Genomic DNA, 20933 nt, shown 5'->3' with positions numbered 1-20933 from the left:
CGTGCAGCCACAGGATGTCATGTTACGGCTCAAACTGTGCGCAATAGGCTGCAAGATGTGCAACTTCACTTCCAACATCCATGGTGAGGTCCATCTTTGCAAGCGTAACACCATGCAGCATGGTACAGATGAACCCACCAACATGCTGAATGGACTGCTCAGGATTGGCATCACGTTCTCTTCACTGATGAGTGTCACAAATGCCTTCAACCAGACAATTGTTTGAGACGTGTTTGGAGGCAACCCGGTCAGGCTGAATGTATTAGACACATTGTTGACGTATGCCGCTGGTGGCTGCGGAAGGTGCCATAACAGCTGTATGATACGTGAATGCCACCCTCTGACTGATAGAGCAACCATATTGGCAAGGCATTTGTATTCGTGGTCGACAGTTCATGCCCCCATCGTGCACATCTTGTGAATGACTTCCTTCAGGATAACGACATCACTCGACTAGAGTCACCAGCATGTTCTCCAGACATGAACCCTATCGAACATTCCTGCAATAGATTGAAAAGGGCTGTTTATGGACGAAGTGACCGACCAACCACTCTGAGGGATCTACACAGGATGTCAGTTGTGGTTTGTCATTTATACTGAACTTTAGGTTCCCGTGAACTCTGGACTTACGTTTGAGAAAGTCTGTGCAATTCTGAATCTTACTCTTGTATGACATGCACATACAAATGCACACATTTGATTGGTTGATTATTTCCTTTTAGATACAAACATCCAGTGTGGTTCATTCTGTATCTGCACAAGTACGACAAAGCCACGGAGCTGTCCCGTCAGTACAAAAGTCATTATTCTACAGAACAGTGGATGCTTGACTATGGGGCTGAGGCGCTGGACCCCAGAAGAGGAATAATTCTGTGCGAGTCAGTTGACTGGGGAGCAGGAAGTCCAAACATTGTACAGAGGCTGGCACAGAGAAAAGCACAAAATGTGACCAGCTTGAATGACCATAACAACTAGGCTAGCTCGTGGAACCAAGAGTAGTTTTAAGCAGTATCAGCGTAAGAGCTGACGGGTCTGGCCTATTGCTGCCAGTAAATAAACATCTGGGCCAGCAGTTCTGCCTGTACAAAGCTAAACATGTGCTGTCCATGATAGCTTTTTACACTACTCAGCACCAAGACTCACACCAGCTCATCTGATTCCATATATTTGTCTCCTGACAGGGATAATGAAGCTCTTAATAAAATAATGTAGGAATATAAATGTCTTCATGTGGATAGAACAACTTTCACAGAAAAAAAAAAAAAAAAAAAAAAAAAAAAAAAAAAAGATATTGAAGAGTGGGACAATCTGGACCAACAGTGCCTTGATGAACTTGTGTACAATGTGCCACAATGAATACTGGCATGCATCAATGGAATAGGCCGTGCTACTGGGTATTAGAGGTTACTGTATACATCAATCTGGACCACAAGCTCTGAAGGTCTCGCTGTGTGGTGGTACAACATGCAATGTGAGGTTTTCATGAGCAGGAAGAAGGGCAGAAATGATGTTTATGTTGATCTCTATTCCAATTTTCTGTACAGGGTCCGTAACTCTCGGAACCGAGGTGACACAAAACTTTTTTTGATGTGTGTAATATAATTACTTCATTATTATATTCTACATAATCCACATTAGATAATAATACACTCCTGGAAATGGAAAAAAGAACACATTGACACCGGTGTGTCAGACCCACCATACTTGCTCCGGACACTGCGAGAGGGCTGTACAAGCAATGATCACACGCACGGCACAGCGGACACACCAGGAACCGCGGTGTTGGCCGTCGAATGGCGCTAGCTGCGCAGCATTTGTGCACCGCCGCCGTCAGTGTCAGCCAGTTTGCTGTGGCATACGGAGCTCCATTGCAGTCTTTAACACTGGTAGCATGCCGCGACAGCGTGGACGTGAACCGTATGTGCAGTTGACGGACTTTGAGCGAGGGCGTATAGTGGGCATGCGGGAGGCCGGGTGAACGTACCGCCGAATTGCTCAACACGTGGGGCGTGAGGTCTCCACAGTACATCGATGTTGTCGCCAGTGGTCGGCGGAAGGTGCACGTGCCCGTCGACCTGGGACCGGACCGCAGCGACGCACGGATGCATGCCAAGACCGTAGGATCCTACGCAGTGCCATAGGGGACCGCACCGCCACTTCCCAGCAAATTAGGGACACTGTTGCTCCTGGGGTATCGGCGAGGACCATTCGCAACCATCTCCATGAAGCTGGGCTACGGTCCCGCCCACCGTTAGGCCGTCTTCCGCTCACACCCCAACATCGTGCAGCCCGCCTCCAGTGGTGTCGCGACAGGCGTGAATGGAGGGACGAATGGAGACGTGTCGTCTTCAGCGATGAGAGTCGCTTCTGCCTTGGTGCCAATGATGGTCGTATGCGTGTTTGGCGCCGTGCAGGTGAGCGCCACAATCAGGACTACATACGACCGAGGCACACAGGGCCAACACCCAGCATCATGGTGTGGGGAGCGATCTCCTACACTGGCTGTACACCACTGGTGATCGTCGAGGGGACACTGAATAGTGCACGGTACATCCAAACCGTCATCGAGCCCATCGTTCTACCATTCCTAGACCGGCAAGGGAACTTGCTGTTCCAACAGGACAATGCACGTCCGCATGTATCCCGTGCCACCCAACGTGCTCTAGAAGGTGTAAGTCAACTACCCTGGCCAGCAAGATCTCCGGATCTGTCCCCCATTGAACATGTTTGGGACTGGATGAAGCGTCGTCTCACGCGGTCTGCACGTCCAGCACGAACGCTGGTCCAACTGAGGCGCCAGGTGGAAATGGCATGGCAAGCCGTTCGACAGGACTACATCCAGCATCTCTACGATCGTCTCTATGGGAGAATAGCAGCCTGCATTGCTGCGAAAGGTGGATATACACTGTACTAGTGCCGACATTGTGCATGCTCTGTTGCCTGTGTCTATGTGCCTGTGGGTCTGTCAGTGTTATCATGTGATGTATCTGACCCCAGGAATGTGTCAATAAAGTTTCCCCTTCCTGGGACAATGAATTCACGGTGTTCTTATTTCAATTTCCAGGAGTGTATATAAGAATAATAATTCATTACTTACCAAATAGAAGAGGCAGCAAGCAGTGGACTGCCATGTGCCCCCCTCCATTTGGTGGTAGTAATCTGTATTCTTAGATCTATTATTTCAGTATTGTGCATGGCATATAGACAAGATGATATCTACATAAGAGCTTGCCTTGAGTACACGGTGAAGTACAGAACAAACAGAATCTGTTTCCCACATGGATTATTAAATAACAATGGCTAATAACAAATTTTAGCAACAAAGTCAAGCAGCACAAGGGGGAAAACTGAGTAACTATATTCATACCCGTATTTGATGCTCATTCCTCCTCCAGTTCCGGAAACCCAACCCATATTGTAGAACTGGCGACACAGTGCTGGGATCAGTTTTCTTGGATGTTCCTGGAAAGGTTTGGAAAAAAAGTGATTATGATGCAGTGTACAATGAATGAGTAAACATATAATAATTCAAATGGACTAGCAAGATCTTATAAATAGTGTTCCGATTCATGCCTGTCCCTTAGATTAGGTTAGATCTGTTAAAATATTCCACTCACATTTTATAGGTTTTTTTTCAGTTCATATGGAACTATGTGCTATGATGGTTAGAAATACGAGATAAGTCACGGTGGCACACGTAGTGCAGGGGACTAAGGAGCACCCCACTCCCCAAAGGTCTTTGAGTGCTTCCAATATTGATGGTTCACAAGGACACCACAGAGCACTGCAAGACACCTACTTATATTCTTTATGCCACGACAGTTCATTTCCTGGAAGACTGCACCATCATGCCGAACACAGAACAAGAGGAGACTCATGTGGTCATGCCCCAGGATCTATGTGCTAAAATTTAGGGCTGCCTTTACTGCAGCCATTCCAGGATTATCTGCATGAAGAACCTGGTCAGGCTACATTTGTATTGGCCACAAACAGGGAGATTGAACACATTGTCAGTGGTTGGAGAAGTGCACAGTCTCCCCCCCCCCCCCCCCCCCCCTCTTTATGGTGTGTAAGATTAGCAGATTAGCAGATTCTTTCTATAGTCCATGACTACAGTGCAGAAGGATTTGTTGTCCTGGCAAAATACTCCTGACCTGATGGTACTCCAAAACTGTTGGAGATTATCTCATTTCTGAAGGTGCACCTTCCATAGCAGCAATATGTATCGTAAGTGATGAGGAAACTGTCTGGCTGACGTTTGTACACTCTGGTTCTGCGACTTTCCTGTCTACCTCTAAGCCATTCTCATCTCCACTTGAATCAAATGTTACTAGCGTGTTACTCACCTAGAGTTTACAATTAACTTTTCTTAGTGCATTCTTAAGAAAGATGAGGATATGCCAGTTCATGGTTACAATGCTACTTACTGTTTAATAGGTTAGTGCAATGAAGTATTGGCAATATAGCCATCAAAATGAAATCAGGGAAAAAACATTGTCATTAAACTTCTCAATTCTCTTCTTTCTTTCCACATGACTTCTATTTGCATTAAATAACTGAAGAACTAGGATAAAATTGATATGAAAAACTGATACTTTAGTTATAGTACAAATGAGTAGAAGTTTCCAGGGACAGAATTGCAAACTTTATGTATCCATTGTCCCCATCACAAAACCACATGCTTCAAGGTCGCATGTGTCAGCCCTTTATGTCTCATCTTGCTTCCCCCCTGGTATCGAATTCACCACCACCACCACCACCACCACCACCACCACCACCACCAATTTCATTCCCAATATTCGCCACCTAGGTGTTCAATTTTGCATGAGTAATAATCCTAGTTTAACACTGTTTATAGCAGTAATTTAAAACCTGAAAACTAGTTACAATCTTTACCAACAGATTTGTATGGGAAACTGCATTGTTACTGGGCCACTGAAGATGCATTACTTTAAGCAAAACATGTATGGTCTAAAAGACTTTTCTTACAGTCACAAAAGACGGTATATAACCTGTACTACTTAATGTAACTGCAACTGCAGAAAAATGATGCCTACAAATAAAACAGACAACAAGTAATGGACCTGAACAGCAGAATGGGATTATGAGTGGGAACTATGAACATCATAACACTACCTGGAAAGGATGAAGAGATAGTCAATATGATGGAGAAAGGAAATGGTGGCCTGACAGAACCCACAGAGAGAGCAGGTCAACTCCTTGGGGTTCATGCTGGTTCTGCAAATACTGGATTTATATCAGGAGAAAAACTTCTATTTTATGGCTGTGAGAGTACTGTTGATCGTGATTACCGTTCAGAAATGGTGCAGTTTTCAAAAATTAGTTCATTAATCAGTTGAACTTGTTGGAAGAAGGCTGCATTATTTTAATCGATAATGCAAGCTATCTTTCCATACAAACCGAAAAAGCACCATCTTCACACTGGAACAAAGACATCATGGATTGGCTTCAGAAGAAGGATGTTCAGTTTTCCCTGCTGAACACCTAAGGATGGGCTTTTATCCATGCAAAAGACAAGATGTGCGAAGAAGATCTATGAATTGGATCATGTTGCAAAGAGAATGGGGCATGAAGTTGTTAACTTCAGTCCTACCACAGCCACAATTATCCTACATGGGTTCAACCTAAACAGGATACATCAAAAAGGAATCTGAATTTTTGGGTTCCTGGTGTTGAATGCGATATACATGACACTCTGGGTCATGTTACAAAAGAAGATTGGGCTACATGTGGTAAAGTACGGAGAAGAGGTGTGTGAGAAAGAGTATTAATGCAGTTTGTTAAGGATGCTGGAACTCCAGAATTCAACAGTATTTTTGATAATTAAGCTTAAGTCTATGGCACAAGCCCATGACAGGCTTTTGGCCTGACAGCAAGGCAGTGCAGACTTTGCCACAACACTAGGGTGGGGAGAGTGGCGAGCCCATTGCGCCGGCCACATTTTAACCCTGGGAGAGAAACCCAACACTCATTTGATAGCAGGCTGAGTAGTCCTGGGGCTGTCCTGGAGGGACTGCAATGAGGAAAATTCTTGCCCCTATCTGCAACTGAACCCAGAACCTGAGTATAGTGCTCTACCCACTAGACCACTATTGATATATTTATGAGAAATAGTCACTGAATTGTTTTTTAAAGTCTTACTTCATACACCACTTGTGGAATTACGTTTGGTCTTCATGCTTATCCTTCTCTGTTTCTACAATACTGCAGTTTCTTTTTAACTCTTGTATAGTGCATATTGGTGTTTCGAGTGATTAATGAAGTGATGATGAGTCTGTAAAAGGTGCAAATATAATATCTTCGAGAGACAGAATATTCTAGGTTCTATTAAGGTTAGCTTTGGAACCAAGTCCTGGTGGTGGCATGCAAGTTCTCATGCGATGCCTTGCATGGAATCTCTCAGAGATAAACTATGTTTATAGGTATCATTATGTAATAAATCTCAGAAGTTACCAAAATTAATTTTATAGCTTTCTAACTGCAAGTTTCTTCAAGGTCAAACAAAATGCAATGACATTTTTCATTACACAGGTAAAAAATTTAATTCCTCAAAGTATTTTATTTTTTTATCTCTGAATACTTCTATATTTTTATTATAAAATGCATGTATAATTTCTTTCAACACTAGAACAACCCTCAAACTGAATAAACCAAATGTAGCCTCATCTTCTTATGCCACTGGAATGAATGACAATCAGCTGGAGTTTCACATGCTAAGATCACAGGAAGGAATCCAAAATGTGACAACCACACAATTAATGGACCTGAACACCAGAATGGATTATGAGTGGGAATGCTGAACATCAAACACTACCTGGAAAGAGTGAATACATAGTCAATATGATGGAGAAAGGAAAATATATGTACTTGGTTTAAGTGACACAATATGGAAAGCAGATAATTGCCAATTAAAAAACTGACGGGAGGCTATAAATTTTACTGGTATGTATACTAAAACAAGGCAAACAAATGGAGTGGCCCTGGTGCTTCATAGAGACATTGATGGTATTGCAGATGTCACGTACATCAATGAGAGAATCATTAAAGTCACAATAAATACTGTGAAGACTAATCTCACAATTTTACAAGTGTCTACTCTACAACAAGGGTGCAGCAATGAGGACAAAGAAATCTTCTTCCAGGAACTGGAAGATCAAATCCAGAAAAATAAAATCATGGTAATAGATATTTTGATGCCCATATAGGGGCAGATATGAAAAGGTGCTGGATGCTTATTGGTATGGAGGAAGAAATACTGGAGAACAACAACAATTAGACTTGTGTGTAAGAAATAACATCTCCATAAACAACACTTTCTTCAGGAAAAACAGACAGCCATAAAATCACCAGATATGGCTGGGATGGAAGAAGCAATTCAGTTATTAATTTTATAATAACTGACCAACAGAGTGGAGGAAGAGTAAGAGAGGTAAAAGTCATACCGACAGAACCATTTGACAGTGATCACAGATGCCTTATAGCTCATGTGAAGGAGAAAATGATTATCACAATCTACCCAAGAAAGATGCCTAAGATCAAAGAATTGAGACCAAAGAAAGCAGAACAAAAACATCTGTCCAAGTCAGATGACTGCAAAGTTACCAACAAATGAAACAGGTAGTGCAAATGAAGAGTGGGTAACATGTAAGATAGCATTAGTAAACTGCACTGTACAAATCTGTGATGTAACAAGTGGTAAAGGAAACCAACTAGTGGAATGACAGTTTAAACGAAGCTATTAAAGAATACAAAATAGCTAAGAAAGTCAAAGATGGGACAAACAAAAACAAACCCACGGGATTAAACCAGTAGATTCTCAGTATTGTTCCACACTGGAACAGGCATATACAGACGAGAAACTTTGGGTTAAATATGCTGTAAAGGAAGAAAAGGAGAGATGTTGGAAAATATTCACCCAAAAACTAGACAGCACTGGAAATAATCAAATAGTCTACAGATTGGTAAAAAGCAAAAGATCAGACAGTGAAGGCATGAAAGCAATAGAAAGAGAAAATGGGGGTCTATTCCAGGATGCAGAATGATCACAGAAGACATAGAGAGAGAGAGAGAGAGAGAGAGAGAGAGAGAGAGAGAGAGAGAGGGGTGTGTGTGTGTGTGTGTGTGTGTGTGTGTGTGTGTGTGTGTGTGTGTGTGTTTTACCAGAACCTGAAGTGGCAAAACCACTTACTGTCTGTGCAGAGACAGAATGCCTTTAAGCATATGAGAGGAGGCCAGTCAGCCAGGCCATATGAATTGACAGTAGATATGATCAGGGCAGCAGGCATCCAAGTAATACAATCGCTACATCAAACTGGAAGTCGTCTGAAAGGAGCCTGCCCCCGGTAGCTGAATGGTCAGCGTCACGGATTGTCAATCCTATGGGCCCGGGTTCAATTCCCCAGCAGGGTCGAGGAATTTTTTCCACCCAGGGTCTGGGTGTTGTGCTATCATCATCATCATCATCATCATCATCATCATCATCAACTGCAGGTCGCCGAAATTGAAAGACCGGCACTCAACAAACAGTCTGCCCGACGGGGGGCCCTAGCCATACAATTAAATAAATAAATCTGAAAGGAAAAATAAAGCACTGTAAGAAGGGGATTATAATATCACTGTTCAAGAAAGGAAATATGAGGACGTGTTCTAATTATTGAGGAATCACCCTGCCTTAGGATATTAAGAAACATTATTGAGGAAAGATTATGATCACTGTCAGAAAACCAGTTTGAAGCGGACCAACATGTATACAGAAGCAGCATAGAAACAATGGACCTCATATTTGTGCTACGTCAGTTAATAGAAAAGTGTTGGGAAATGTGTAAAGATCTCATAATTGTGTTCCTGGATGTGGAGAAAGCATTTGAAACAGTGCACTGACGTGCAGGACCTGGGACTGTTTAAAAAAAACTAATGGTTCCAAACTCACTAACAAGGAAGATGAAAATGCTATATGAAGGCTGCAAAAGTTGTGAAAATGTGCACAATGGCAGACTCGATTGGTTCAAGATAGTGAGGGGAGTGCAAGAGTGTAGTGAACTTTCCCCACTACTTTTTATTACACTTATGGACATGATTATAAGGGAAATCAAGAAGATAGGAAATGGTGATCTCAGTGTATCAGTCTTTGCTGATGATTTAGCTATTTGGGGAGATACAGAAGGAAGGTTAGATGAATGGAACTAAGTTTAAAGGAGTACCAGCTGACAGTATGCAAGAGCAAAACTGCAGCAATGATTATAAGCAGGACCTGGGTCCACGACAACCTGATGCTAGAAGGAGAGAAAATTGGATGTGGTGAAGTACAGTATCAAGAAATGGGACTGCCAACTAGACATGCAGAACACAGTATGAAAGGGGTCTAAATTTTTGTGAGAGCCAAACAGACCATTTTTAGAAAATATATCCTACCAATTATGACATACAGCTTAGAGTGCTGTGCAATTCACAAGGAAGATCTGAGCAAGTAGCAAGCATGCAAAATGAAGTTCCTGCAATCAGCCTTCTTCCACCAAGTTCAACTGATTAATGAACTAATTTTTGAAAACTGCACCATTTCTGAACGGTAATCACGATCAACAGTACTCTCACAGCCATAAAATACAAGTTTTTCTCCCGATATAAATCCAGTATTTGCAGAACCAGCCTTGCAGGAGACTTTAAGAGAGAAAATTAAAAGTGAGGACATCAGAGGAGAGATGCAAGTGGATCTGTCCATAACAGTCTGAGTACTGCACAGCTCAAGTGGTTTGGACATGTGGAGAGGACGAAGGATAACTGCCTGCCAAAACAATACTTTGATAGAAATGTGCAGGGGAAAAGACCAATAGGACAACCCAAGATGGCTGGATCAGATTAAGGAAGAACTGAAAACTAGTGGAGAAAACTGGGAAACAGTATCGACACGAGAAGTATATCAAGATAGAGCAAAGTGGAGTCAAATTTTTCATAAACACCCTACCTGGTTGGCTGGAAGGATATGAAGAAGAAGAAGAAGAAGAAGAAGAAGAAGAAGAAGAAGAAGAAGAAGATGATGATGATGATAAAAGATGTGATTTCTTTTCCAATCCAAATATATTAGTGCTTCTGAATTTTTCCATGGGTTGACATAAAAACATTTTACTTGAAAATATCTATTCAGATTAGTTTTAGCAACTACAGTAATTTACTTTTAGAAAGTGCTCAATCATATTCTGACTATAAATGGAGTGTGTAACATTTTTTCGGAACTTTTACTAACTGTCAATAATTTTGAAACTGTCAATAATTAGAAATGCTACACATAGGGAAGTTGACCTTGAACCACCTAGTTTTGTGAAAACATAATAGAATTTCACATTGTGAACCTTTCCTAGTAACCTCAGTATGCTCTAATGAGGTATTTGATTTGACTTAATAATTCTCTGTAGCAATTTGTATAAAAAGTTACTTTTTTTCTCAAATGTCTGTACAGTCATCTCTGCTTGTAGCAACTTATCTTGTTCTCAGTAGATCCTGACACATTGCAATCGTTATAGTATTTTGAAATAGTACTCTTGTAGAACATCTTCAAAGTAATGTTACTTTGTCAGAAACAAAAAGCTAAAAAATGAGGATATATCTGAATGGTTATGTTCACATTTTGGACACATTGTTAATGGTGCTGTAAAGGACAAACTATTCAGCATGCAATTATGCCTTTTATTGTGATTTCTACAGACATTTTTAGAAATGCACAGCAATTTTTACGCTAACTACATGCAACAGGAAAATATTATGAAAGCTAAAGCTGTACATTCTACTTGCAAAGCTATTAAGATGTAAATTTGTAAACTAAGACATTATTTACCAAAAAGATTATACATATATTAAGAAATATGAGGTACCCTGAGTCTTTTATGGGCAATTTCCTATGACATGTAGATAGTATGGTGTAGATAATGGTTTGAATACAAATCATGTCACAAAAAGTACCATTTTTGTGCTACAGGAACAAACCATGCTGTACAATTGTTTTTTTCCTCTTTCACCCACATTTTCTGGACAAAAAAGTGATAGCAATATACTGATACTTGTCATTATTACACTTGTACGAAACTGATGCTATAAGAACATCAAATGTCAGAGGACAATCTAAACATACACTGTTATTGTGATCATTACTAACTTTATATTATGTCTTACATTCTCAAAGTTTTAAACATGGCTGCTTGGTTCAATGACCATTTATAAATTAAAGTTGAACTAAGTACACCTCTGACGCTACCTGTAGCTCAACATATGCGGGCAGCCCATAGTGGCTACTTTCCACTCCTTCTACTTTAAAATTGTGACTAAAGCTTTTTCACTTAGTATTTATTTTATGTGTGACGTGTAATTACTGTCTCTTTCTTGTACTGTTAGTCTGTACTTACACTTTTATATAAAAAAATTTCCCATAAATTTGCACTTATGTTATAGGCCACTTTAAATAATTAATTTCTGATGAAGGCAATCATAGAAGTGTTGAAACCTGGTCAAAAAGACTAAAAATTGTGACCAAGGGCTTATTTAGTTCAACTTTAATTTCTTACATTGTTCATTTACATCCTTTTGCACTAATACAACAGTGGTTACCATTGAACATCATTGTCACACCAATTATTTAATTATATATACAATAATTATTGGCATCACCATACATTACCATCAGTCTTCCACTGGGCATAAGCAGGAGAGTGGAACACATTGTTTAATGGGTTTGTTCTTATACCACAGAAACAGTTATCTTGAGATGTGTGCTTTATTAAATCACTACCTACTCAATGCTTTCTACACATCTAAGAGTTTTTAAGTGAAATTTCTGAACCCTTGCATAGTATTTATGCTTATGTTGCAAACAACCAGCATATAATCATGCCGGGTGTTTTTGCAGCACATCTACATTACTAATTTGAAGTAATTTATAGAAGCTCCAGAAAATTAAAATTAAGAATTAAAATGAAATTCCTACCAAAACTGAATATTGTCTTACCAGTTTCTCACTGAAGTGTGGAAACAAAAGCATCAGTTTTATCTTTTATTTAACTTTTCTTTCTTTTGATGCTACTGTTTGATCTTCAGTATACAGTTTCCATCACTTCCTGCACTTTTTTAAGCTGTCTGATGCACATCAGTTGGAAGTGGCCTCTGCAGTTCCCTTCTCTTTCGCCCTACAAAGCTTTCCCAAATCTCTCTAACAAGTCCATCAAAGTTCAGCATAGGTCCATCTTGTTACACTCTTCTTTAACATTCTTTACAGGCTTTCTTTTAATCAATGTGGACCATTGTTTTCTCTGTTACGCAACAATACCAATTTTTAAAGCTCTCTATTCCCTTCCTTACAAGTATTTCAGCACACACCAACATATTCTTAACAAATGTCACAAAACTTTTATCCTATTGGCTTTCCAGGTGTTGCAAGTAACCAACAAAGTCTCACTTTTAACTGAAAGAGGAACCTGAGAGCAAAGTAAATAAAACAAGAAATATACATATGGACAAGATCATACTTAACATGCAAATGAAATCTTCTATAAATAGACAATATGAGCAGTCAAACAGCTAGCAATACAAAATCACAACAAAAATCCATGTGAAATGATTAAAGAAAATTATTCCAAACAGCATAGAGTTCAAAACACACAAAATACAAAAATAATTACAAGCCACAAATCTGGAAACGAGGGGGGGGGGGGGGGGGGGGGGGGAAATTCTTGCATATGCAGATATGCAGCAGTTTTTCTAGGCAAGACAGAAAGTTTAGTTTTGGTGTCTGTTTTGTAGGAAATAATATTTACCCCACAGACCATATGATACGGGTTTCAGACTTTGTGTATATGAATTACAAAGCTTTTAAATAGTATTTACAAAAAATTCATCACAATATGCAACTTGAAATGAGCCTACACCTGTGTAATTCCTGTGCTACAGTAGATAGTGATACGGTTATGTCTAATGCACACCTCAATACACTTGTTGTTCGTATGATATTTCTTGCCTGTTGAAAAAAAAAATCTCTTTGTGAGTTTATGTATTTATTTTGATGTTTGGAGGTCTATATTGGATGTTTCATTTATTATTTCCTTTATGTTTGGAAATCTCTTCATGTACATTTTCAACTGTTATATGAAAGCTTTAATTGTCTCAGGCAAACTGTTTTGTACACTCTGTTATAAAAAACTATATTCAAAAATTACTTAACATATTATATTTTACAAACTATCTCATGATTCAAATAATTTCTACATAAATGTCATTTCATTTGAACAATACTGATATTAATGAAAGTCAGTGATCTGTTGAAATGTAACATCTCTGTCTTTGCTCCCTGAAGTTTGTACATAGAGATAAAAGTCATTATGTCACAGTGGAGTTGAAAAGAAGTTGGTTTAGAGTATTGATGGTGCACAGGTGTGGGGAGCAAGACTGTAATTTGTCTCCATTGCAAACATGTGAAATTCATGTAAATGGTATCATCGATCTATGAAACATGAGGCCAATCAAGATATCTTTTATCAGATGTCTCAAAAACATAATATCCGTGCTTTAAAAAAGTGTTTTATTGAAAATTATTTCAAGTTTACCCATTTACATTATTCTGGAAACTAAACAGCACTTCATTATTGACCTAGTTGTTTGATGAAAGGGTTGTGGCAGAACACTGATGCCAGAAAGAGATACAAATATGTTTCTTAAACATGATAAAAATAGTCTCTTGGAGTGAGATAATACCTCATTTATTTGCAAATAATTAAGATGAATATGACTGACTATCGATTTCATCGACAAACAATTTAGGTGCTGCCGTTCTGCAACTTATGTCTTGCAAAGTTAATAAATCATTTCAATGTCTATTTCTCTTAAAAATTTTAATGATTCTTCTTTTTCTCATTTAATCAACAATATTTTTAATTAGGTGAGGTGACAGCATTCTTTAGAAAGTAAATTAAATATAGGGGGAATTTTTTGTTACTAGTGTCAGGATTTGTATTACAGTCTTTAAGATAACAAGTTGATAAGAGACAGTGGAGACAATATGTTGGAATCGCAGAGTGATTACTAGCATTTTGTACGAGTATTCCCCAGATAGGTTTCTATTTTCCTGGTACCCAGCAGGATGACACTTCTGCCACTTTAAGGTGGGGATATAAAAATTAATTGAGTGAAGAATAAAATAGAAAAGTGCATAAAATGGGAATACAGACTAGACTGATATAAAGTGTAAAATGGTAAAGCAGGAATGGCCAAAGGAGAACTGCAAAGCCACAAGAGCCTACAGGAAATACTGCTACTGCATATACAATACTGGAGAACAGAGAAGCAGCTGTAGGAACATCAAGAACTCAAATGGAAAGCCAGTACAAAACAAAATGGAAATACCGAATGTTGTAAGAAATATATATTAGGGTTATAAAAGGAAAGAAACTTGGAGTGGATGAAAATTAGATGGGAGATGTGACATTACGAAAAGAATCTAAAAGAGCACTGAAAGACCGATGTCAAAGCAAGGCACCTGTGGTCGACAATATTCACTCAGAGCTATCAAGAGCACTGGGAATGCCAAACATTGTAAAACTGTTCAAACTAGTTTGCAGGAAAGGTGAAACATCCTCAGATTCCAAGAAGAATGTAATAAGCCCAATATCAGAAAATACACTTCCTGACAGGTGTTAACATTGCCAAACAGTGAGTTTAATAAACCACAGTTATAAAACAGTAACAAATAATTTATAGAAGGATGGAAAAACTGTGAAAACTTTCTTACGGGGAAATCAATATGGGGGCCAAAGAAATACAGGAACATGTAGCAACAGTAACCCTACAACTCATTTTCGAAGATAAACTGGATAAAGGTAACTTAGTACTTCCAGCGTTTGTAGGTTTAAAGAAATCTTTCAATAATGTTGACTGTAATACACTCTTTGAAGGCAACAGGTATGAAACATGGGGAGTACAAAGTTGTGTATACATGAAAGGGAGGCCTATGGCTATAATCAGTGGGAACCAGATTGTGTCTTATCCCTGTGTTATTCAGTCAGTACACTGAGCAAGCAGTAAAAGAAACTGAAGAGAAATTTGGAAACTGAATTGAAGTTCAGGGAAAATACATAAAAACTTTAAAGTTTGGAAACAAAAGTAAAATAAGGGTAATGTAATGTCACCAAATCAGATCAGGTGAGGCTCAGATATTTATATTTGTAAATGAGATTAATAATAATCAATCAGTATTGCTATTTGCACATCAAAGTGACAGATGATGGCCGAAGTAGAGAGGATATAAAATGCTGCTGGCAACAGCAAGAAAAGTTTATGAATACAAGAAACCTGAATATCGAAAATAAATTGAATATAAAGTGAAGTGTTTGGAAGTCTTTTGAGGAGGAGGAGGAGGAGGGGGGTGAAGAGGAGTTTTTTCTTAGGGACTCAACTGAATGGTTATTAGGCCATTTATCATTTCCCTGTACATGTTGGCTGTTAAGGTCTGTACCCACAATACCCCAGAAATTGCAAAGGGGAAAGAAATTTTAGTAAAGATTGGTAGGTTGCATTAGAAGCTTTCTGTGGCTAAGATCATGTGCCACCACATGGTGTAATAAGTCTTTGGTAAGTCAAGGAAAACTGCTACCAGGTGTTGTCGAAGTGCGAAGGCTTCTCTGACAGCAGACTAATGGTAAAAGGTGGTTGGTTATGTATCTGGACCTTCGAAATCTGCACTGAAATCATGACAGCAAATGTTCGTGACTGACCATACATTCCAAGAGCTTGCATAGTCATTCTGTAATTGCCTGTATAGTGGTTGTTTTTACCTGGTTTCAATATATCGGCACAATGATACTTTCTGACACTTGGGTGGGTAAACACCCTTTTGCCAAATGATGTCAATCATCATCAGGATACTTTGTTTAGTCACTGATCATTTGCCTGTGTATATGTCTGGGCCTGGAGAGGCATTTTTGCATTGTACTAACGTGTTGTTGAATTCCCAGACTGTGAAACAGGTGTTATAGGTATCTCACCTGTCAGGTGGTGAAATATGAAATGCTATGTTTTGTTAAATTCAGTGTTGGGAAAATCTGAAAATGTTTTGAAGCTGACATTTCAGCAGAATACATCACAAGAAATTCATCTGCGTTGAAAGGATTGGTATGAAGCACACTTAGGTCTAAATCTAAAGGTCTTCCAGCTGGGAAGTAACGCCCATTGATGAATCGCAAATTTCCCCGCATATGGTCATCTGTTGTGCATGCATTCACTGAACCACTGTATTGTTCTCAACAATCCTGATTTTGTTGTTTGATTAAATAAAATGCTATTTTACACGGTTATTTATATAAAATGCCATTATTAGTGAAGGGAGTCTCCTTTATCAGTGTAATGTTCTCCGTCTGCATCTGATGGTCTCTGCTCTGTTTTGAGACCACCAAGGTACAGACATGGATCAATATGGTACTGATATATTATGCGCTGCATAAATAATCACAGTTGTTGCTTCTTGCATTTTCTTGCCAATGTATTTTTCTTGGGAAATTGTGATATAGGCTCCAGAAAAATAAGCTTCCCAACAGGCTTTTTGTATGAACCACCTTGGTAGAGCACCAATGGGTCTCAATGTGGTACAGATAAAATGACAGAGTAATGTTTGCTGTTGCACAAATCGCTGTGGACATGCTGTCTTATCATAAATACCAGATTAAGAGTGTAGAGCAAGAAGTCTATTGCATAAAACATGCCTGGGTGATGCTAAAATGTGTGTGGATCCTGTATTTATTAGTCAGAACTTATAATCCAGAAGGAGCCACTCTTCTAATTGACTTATAGTGCTTGTGTTCTCACTGCATCACAGAGAACTGTGGGTATTGGAATCACCCACCAGGATAAATGAGAGAGGTAACTGATGTAATAGTTCTTCCAGCTCATGAAAGGATATATACCTACCTGATGGGAGTATAAATTGCAAGTACTTACGAAGGTAGGCAGGTGGATTCTAATGACTGCAGCTTCAAGTGCACTGTTCAGTAGTACCTGCTCAGTAAAAGTGGTTGACTGTACCAATGTGTGAACACTTTTCAAAGCCCCAATCTTGTTAGTCTGATTAATAATAAAAACATGGTAGTTTCTGATTGTAAGTAGGTGATCTTCCATTAAATGGAATGCCTGTAGTGCAACACACAGTGGTGTGACATCAGCTGATTTCAGCAAATTGGTGGTAATAGCCATCAGTCCCACCGTATTGTCAGTAAAAGAGGGGCTGCTGGGACAGCAAAAGTGAAAGGCAGTTTGTTAAAGTTGCTCTTCTTTCACTTGAAATCTGTGTGACTGGTATAACATATGTATCTACAGGAAGTAGGTCTGTAGTGGGAGAGTCAAGCTGAAGCATTACCAAAAAGGTTTTTGATTTGTACCTTTTTGTTTGTTTGTTTATGTTTCTTTTCTCATTCAGAAGATTTTAATTTTTGTGCGGGCATGTCAGGTTGTACACCAGGGTAAGATGAGAGTGAGTGAGTGTGAGTGTGGAAGATTTCCTAGGGATGATTCCAGAAAAGGTTGGAGGGCCTCTGGCTGCATCACCAGAGGTTTATCTCGTGACATGGTCTGAGATGTTTTCACGGGAGTTAACAATTTATTGATTTAGGAAGTGTTTCACAACTTTGAACAGAGGACATGATAGCTATTTTTTAAGGAAAACTTGAAACAGGGGAGGATGATTGTCCATGCAGTTTGTGCACAGCCAAGATTGTTCACAAGGGCAATCATCATGAGCTCTACCACAGTTTCCACAGACAGGTTCTTAAGTACAGTGGCAAAAATGGAAACATCAGAAGCACCTGGTGAGTGGTGGGACAAATGGATTAACATCGTGTCCTCCAAATACCAATATGAAGGGAACTGGGTCAACTCTTGTTTTCCTTTGCTTTTCCTGTACACATAGTACAAAATGAGTTCCTCAGCAGATTGGAGCATTAGACTTCAATGAAAAGTAGTCCTGTGTCATATTAAGGCTTAGTGTAGGAGTAAGAGTGACACAGACATTTCCACACTTGGTATGTGATTAAGCACTTGTGATGGTGCTTTAATTAATAAGAAGAATCCACACACACACACACACACACACACACACACACACACACACACACACACACACACACACACAGAGAGAGAGAGAGAGAGAGAGAGAGGAATCACCATCTGCACTATTGAGAATCAAATACTGGGTAAACTGGTTGATTTCTTGTTTCTTAGACTATCTCTTTGTCCAATACATGGCTACGGAAGGGATGTCTGACAGGGTATAGGTTCCTGCATTAAATTTCCTTCTTCTTCCAATTACTGTCACAGACCATCTAACATGGGCATTAACTGGTGTAAGTTTAATTCTTTTCACTTGCATGGTGCCTACCATGAGGCCACCTACTATGGTCGAGGGCTCTCCTCCGACGCAGAGGCTCAAGCGAAGTGTTCGGCAATTGCGTTTGCGTCAGTACATAACTCGCCATTTATGATAACACCGGGGACAGCTGTTAGGGCTTGGTACCTGAACAGAAATTTGATCTTTGCCCAGACTTCAAAAGGTGACGTGTGGCACCCAATGGTGGAGAGGTATCTCTCCCAACACTCCTTCTTCTGTTGTTTGATAAGGTAGCGAACACGGGCACGGAGCCGTTTAAAGGCTATGAGGTGCTCCTGGGAAGGGTGCTGCTTATGCTGCTGTACAGCTCGCCTACACTCCTTAATTGCTTCACCGACTTCCGGCGACCACCAAGGGACTGCCTTACACCTCGGGCACCCTAAAGAGTGAGGGATCACGTTTTCTGCTGCAGAAACAGTTGTGTTAGTCACCTGTTCTACCATCACATCGACGTTACCGTGTGGGGAAGATTCAACAGTGACAGCAGAGGTGAAAGTTCCCCAGTCTGCCTTGCCCATAGCCCATCTGGGCAGGCGTCCACGTGCCTGACGCTGGGGCAGTGACAAGAAGATGGTGAAGTGGTCAGTACCACACAGGTCGTAATGTGCTCTCCAGTGGATAGATGGGAGAAGTCCTGGGCTGAAAATTGATAAATCAATGGCCGAGTAACTACCATGAGCCACACTGAAATGTGTGGCAGCCCCTGTATGTAAGAGGCAGAGGTCGAATTGTGACAGTAAAGTTTCGAGACCTCTGCCTCGGTCAGTAATCATGGTACCACCCCACAAAGGGTTATGGGCATTAAAATCTCCCAGAAGTAGGAAAGGTTTAGGGAGTTGATCAATCAGTGCAGCTAATAGTCAGGGGTACTGCACAATCTGAAGGAAGATATACATTGCAGATAGTTATTTCCTGAGTCATCCTTATTCTGACAGCTACAGCTTCAAGAGGGGTTTGAAGGGGCACATGTTTACTACAGACTGAGTTTAGGACATAAACGCAAACTCCACCTGACACTGTATTACAGTCACTACGGTTCTCTGTAATATCCCTTATAGCCGTGGAGGGCAGGGGTCCACATTGCTGGCAACCAGGTTTCCTGGAGGGTAATGCAGATAGCAGGTGTAAAGCTTAACAGTTGCTGTAGCTCAGCCAGGCGATGGAAAAGAAACACCGCATTTCCACTGGAGGATGACATCGTGAGACTGGGAAGGCATGGAACATTCAATGAGGCAGTTTACGCCTCTCAGTCATCTGCTGCCACCGATTTATTACCTGAGAAGTCTATAATTGTGTCTGAGGGTCTGGCGAGATCTAGGTCCTCAGCAGACACCAAAATCTCCAACCCATCCTCAGCCACATGGCTTGTAGGTAGCTGTGGTGTGGGTGCCACCACTATTTCCTTGGTCTTAGGGGTTTTCTTTTTTGATTTCTCTCGCTGCTCCTTGGGTTTCCCGGGCTGGGAGGACTTCACTGGCTCAGTCTCAGAGACTGAGGATGATCGTGAAGCCCTACAACCAGCTGCTTTTGGGCTCTTCAGCCACTGGCGGGTGTCATCTTTCCCACTAGAAGAAACATGGGAAAGGAGTGACCCAAGGGACCCCTTCCTAGCAAGAGAAGCTGAAGAAGACTTATACTTCTCCGGCTTAGAAGTCGGGACGGGCGTCCCCAATGGTTGGGGGGGTGTTGCTCCCGAAGTAGGTGGTGCAGGAGCAACAGGGAGGGAAATGGCCCCCCCCCCCACCAAGTGGGCAGGTGTAGTCTTCCGGCTCAGAGGTGACCTGCGTTGGTGGAGTTGATGGTGCCAGAACTGTTGTACTGGCGGCGTACGATGATGTCAATACGCACAGGATGCAGGCATTCAAATTTTCTCTTAGCCTCAGTGTAGGTCAGTTGGTCCAGGGTCTTGTACTCCACGATTTTCCTTTCTTTCTGGAGAACCCTGCAGTCAGGTGAGCAACGCGAGTGGTGCTCTCCGCAGCTGACACAGATGGGAGGCGGGGCACATGGAGTATTGGGATGTAATGGGCGTCTGCAATCTTGGCATGTGACACTGGAAGTACAGCGGGAAGACATATGGCCAAACTTCCAGCTCTTAAAGCACCACATCTGGGGAGGGATATAGGGCTTTACATCACACCGGTAAACCAAAACACCAAGATGAAGGCACCGGTGGCAACCTGATTATCCTTCGGACCCCAGTGGACACGCCAGACGAAATGTACACCTCGCAGCTCTAAATTGGCGTGCAGCTCATCGCCAGACTGCAAAAGATGGTCTTCGTGAAATATGATACCCTGGACCATATTTAAGCTCTATGGGGCATGATGGTTACAGAGATATCCCCCAACTTGTCATAAGTGAGTAACTTCCTTGACTGGGCAGAGGATGCCGTTTTGATCAAGACTGACCCAGATCTCATTTTGGACGAACCCTCCACCTCCCCAAACCTGTCCTCTAAATGCTAGTCATGAAAGATTCCCATCAGCTCTCTAACATACAAGGT

The 20933-nt window shown here is 40.8% G+C and overlaps 1 protein-coding gene across 1 annotated transcript in view; it reads right to left on the bottom strand.

Moving 5' to 3' along the window:
* The window catches only part of LOC126184554 (probable methylthioribulose-1-phosphate dehydratase), a 106326-nt gene that overhangs the window by 50702 nt on the left and 34691 nt on the right, over nucleotides 1-20933 (bottom strand). Inside the window, exon 3 of the mRNA XM_049926981.1 lies at nucleotides 3368-3462. Within this exon, the coding sequence (XP_049782938.1) occupies nucleotides 3368-3462 (95 nt within the window). The remainder of the gene's footprint in view (nucleotides 1-3367; nucleotides 3463-20933) is intronic.

Source organism: Schistocerca cancellata, chromosome 4 (assembly GCF_023864275.1).
Source record: "Schistocerca cancellata isolate TAMUIC-IGC-003103 chromosome 4, iqSchCanc2.1, whole genome shotgun sequence".
In the NCBI taxonomy this organism is placed as follows: Eukaryota; Metazoa; Arthropoda; class Insecta; order Orthoptera; family Acrididae; genus Schistocerca; species Schistocerca cancellata.
This window is presented reverse-complemented; position numbering and strand designations above follow the sequence as displayed.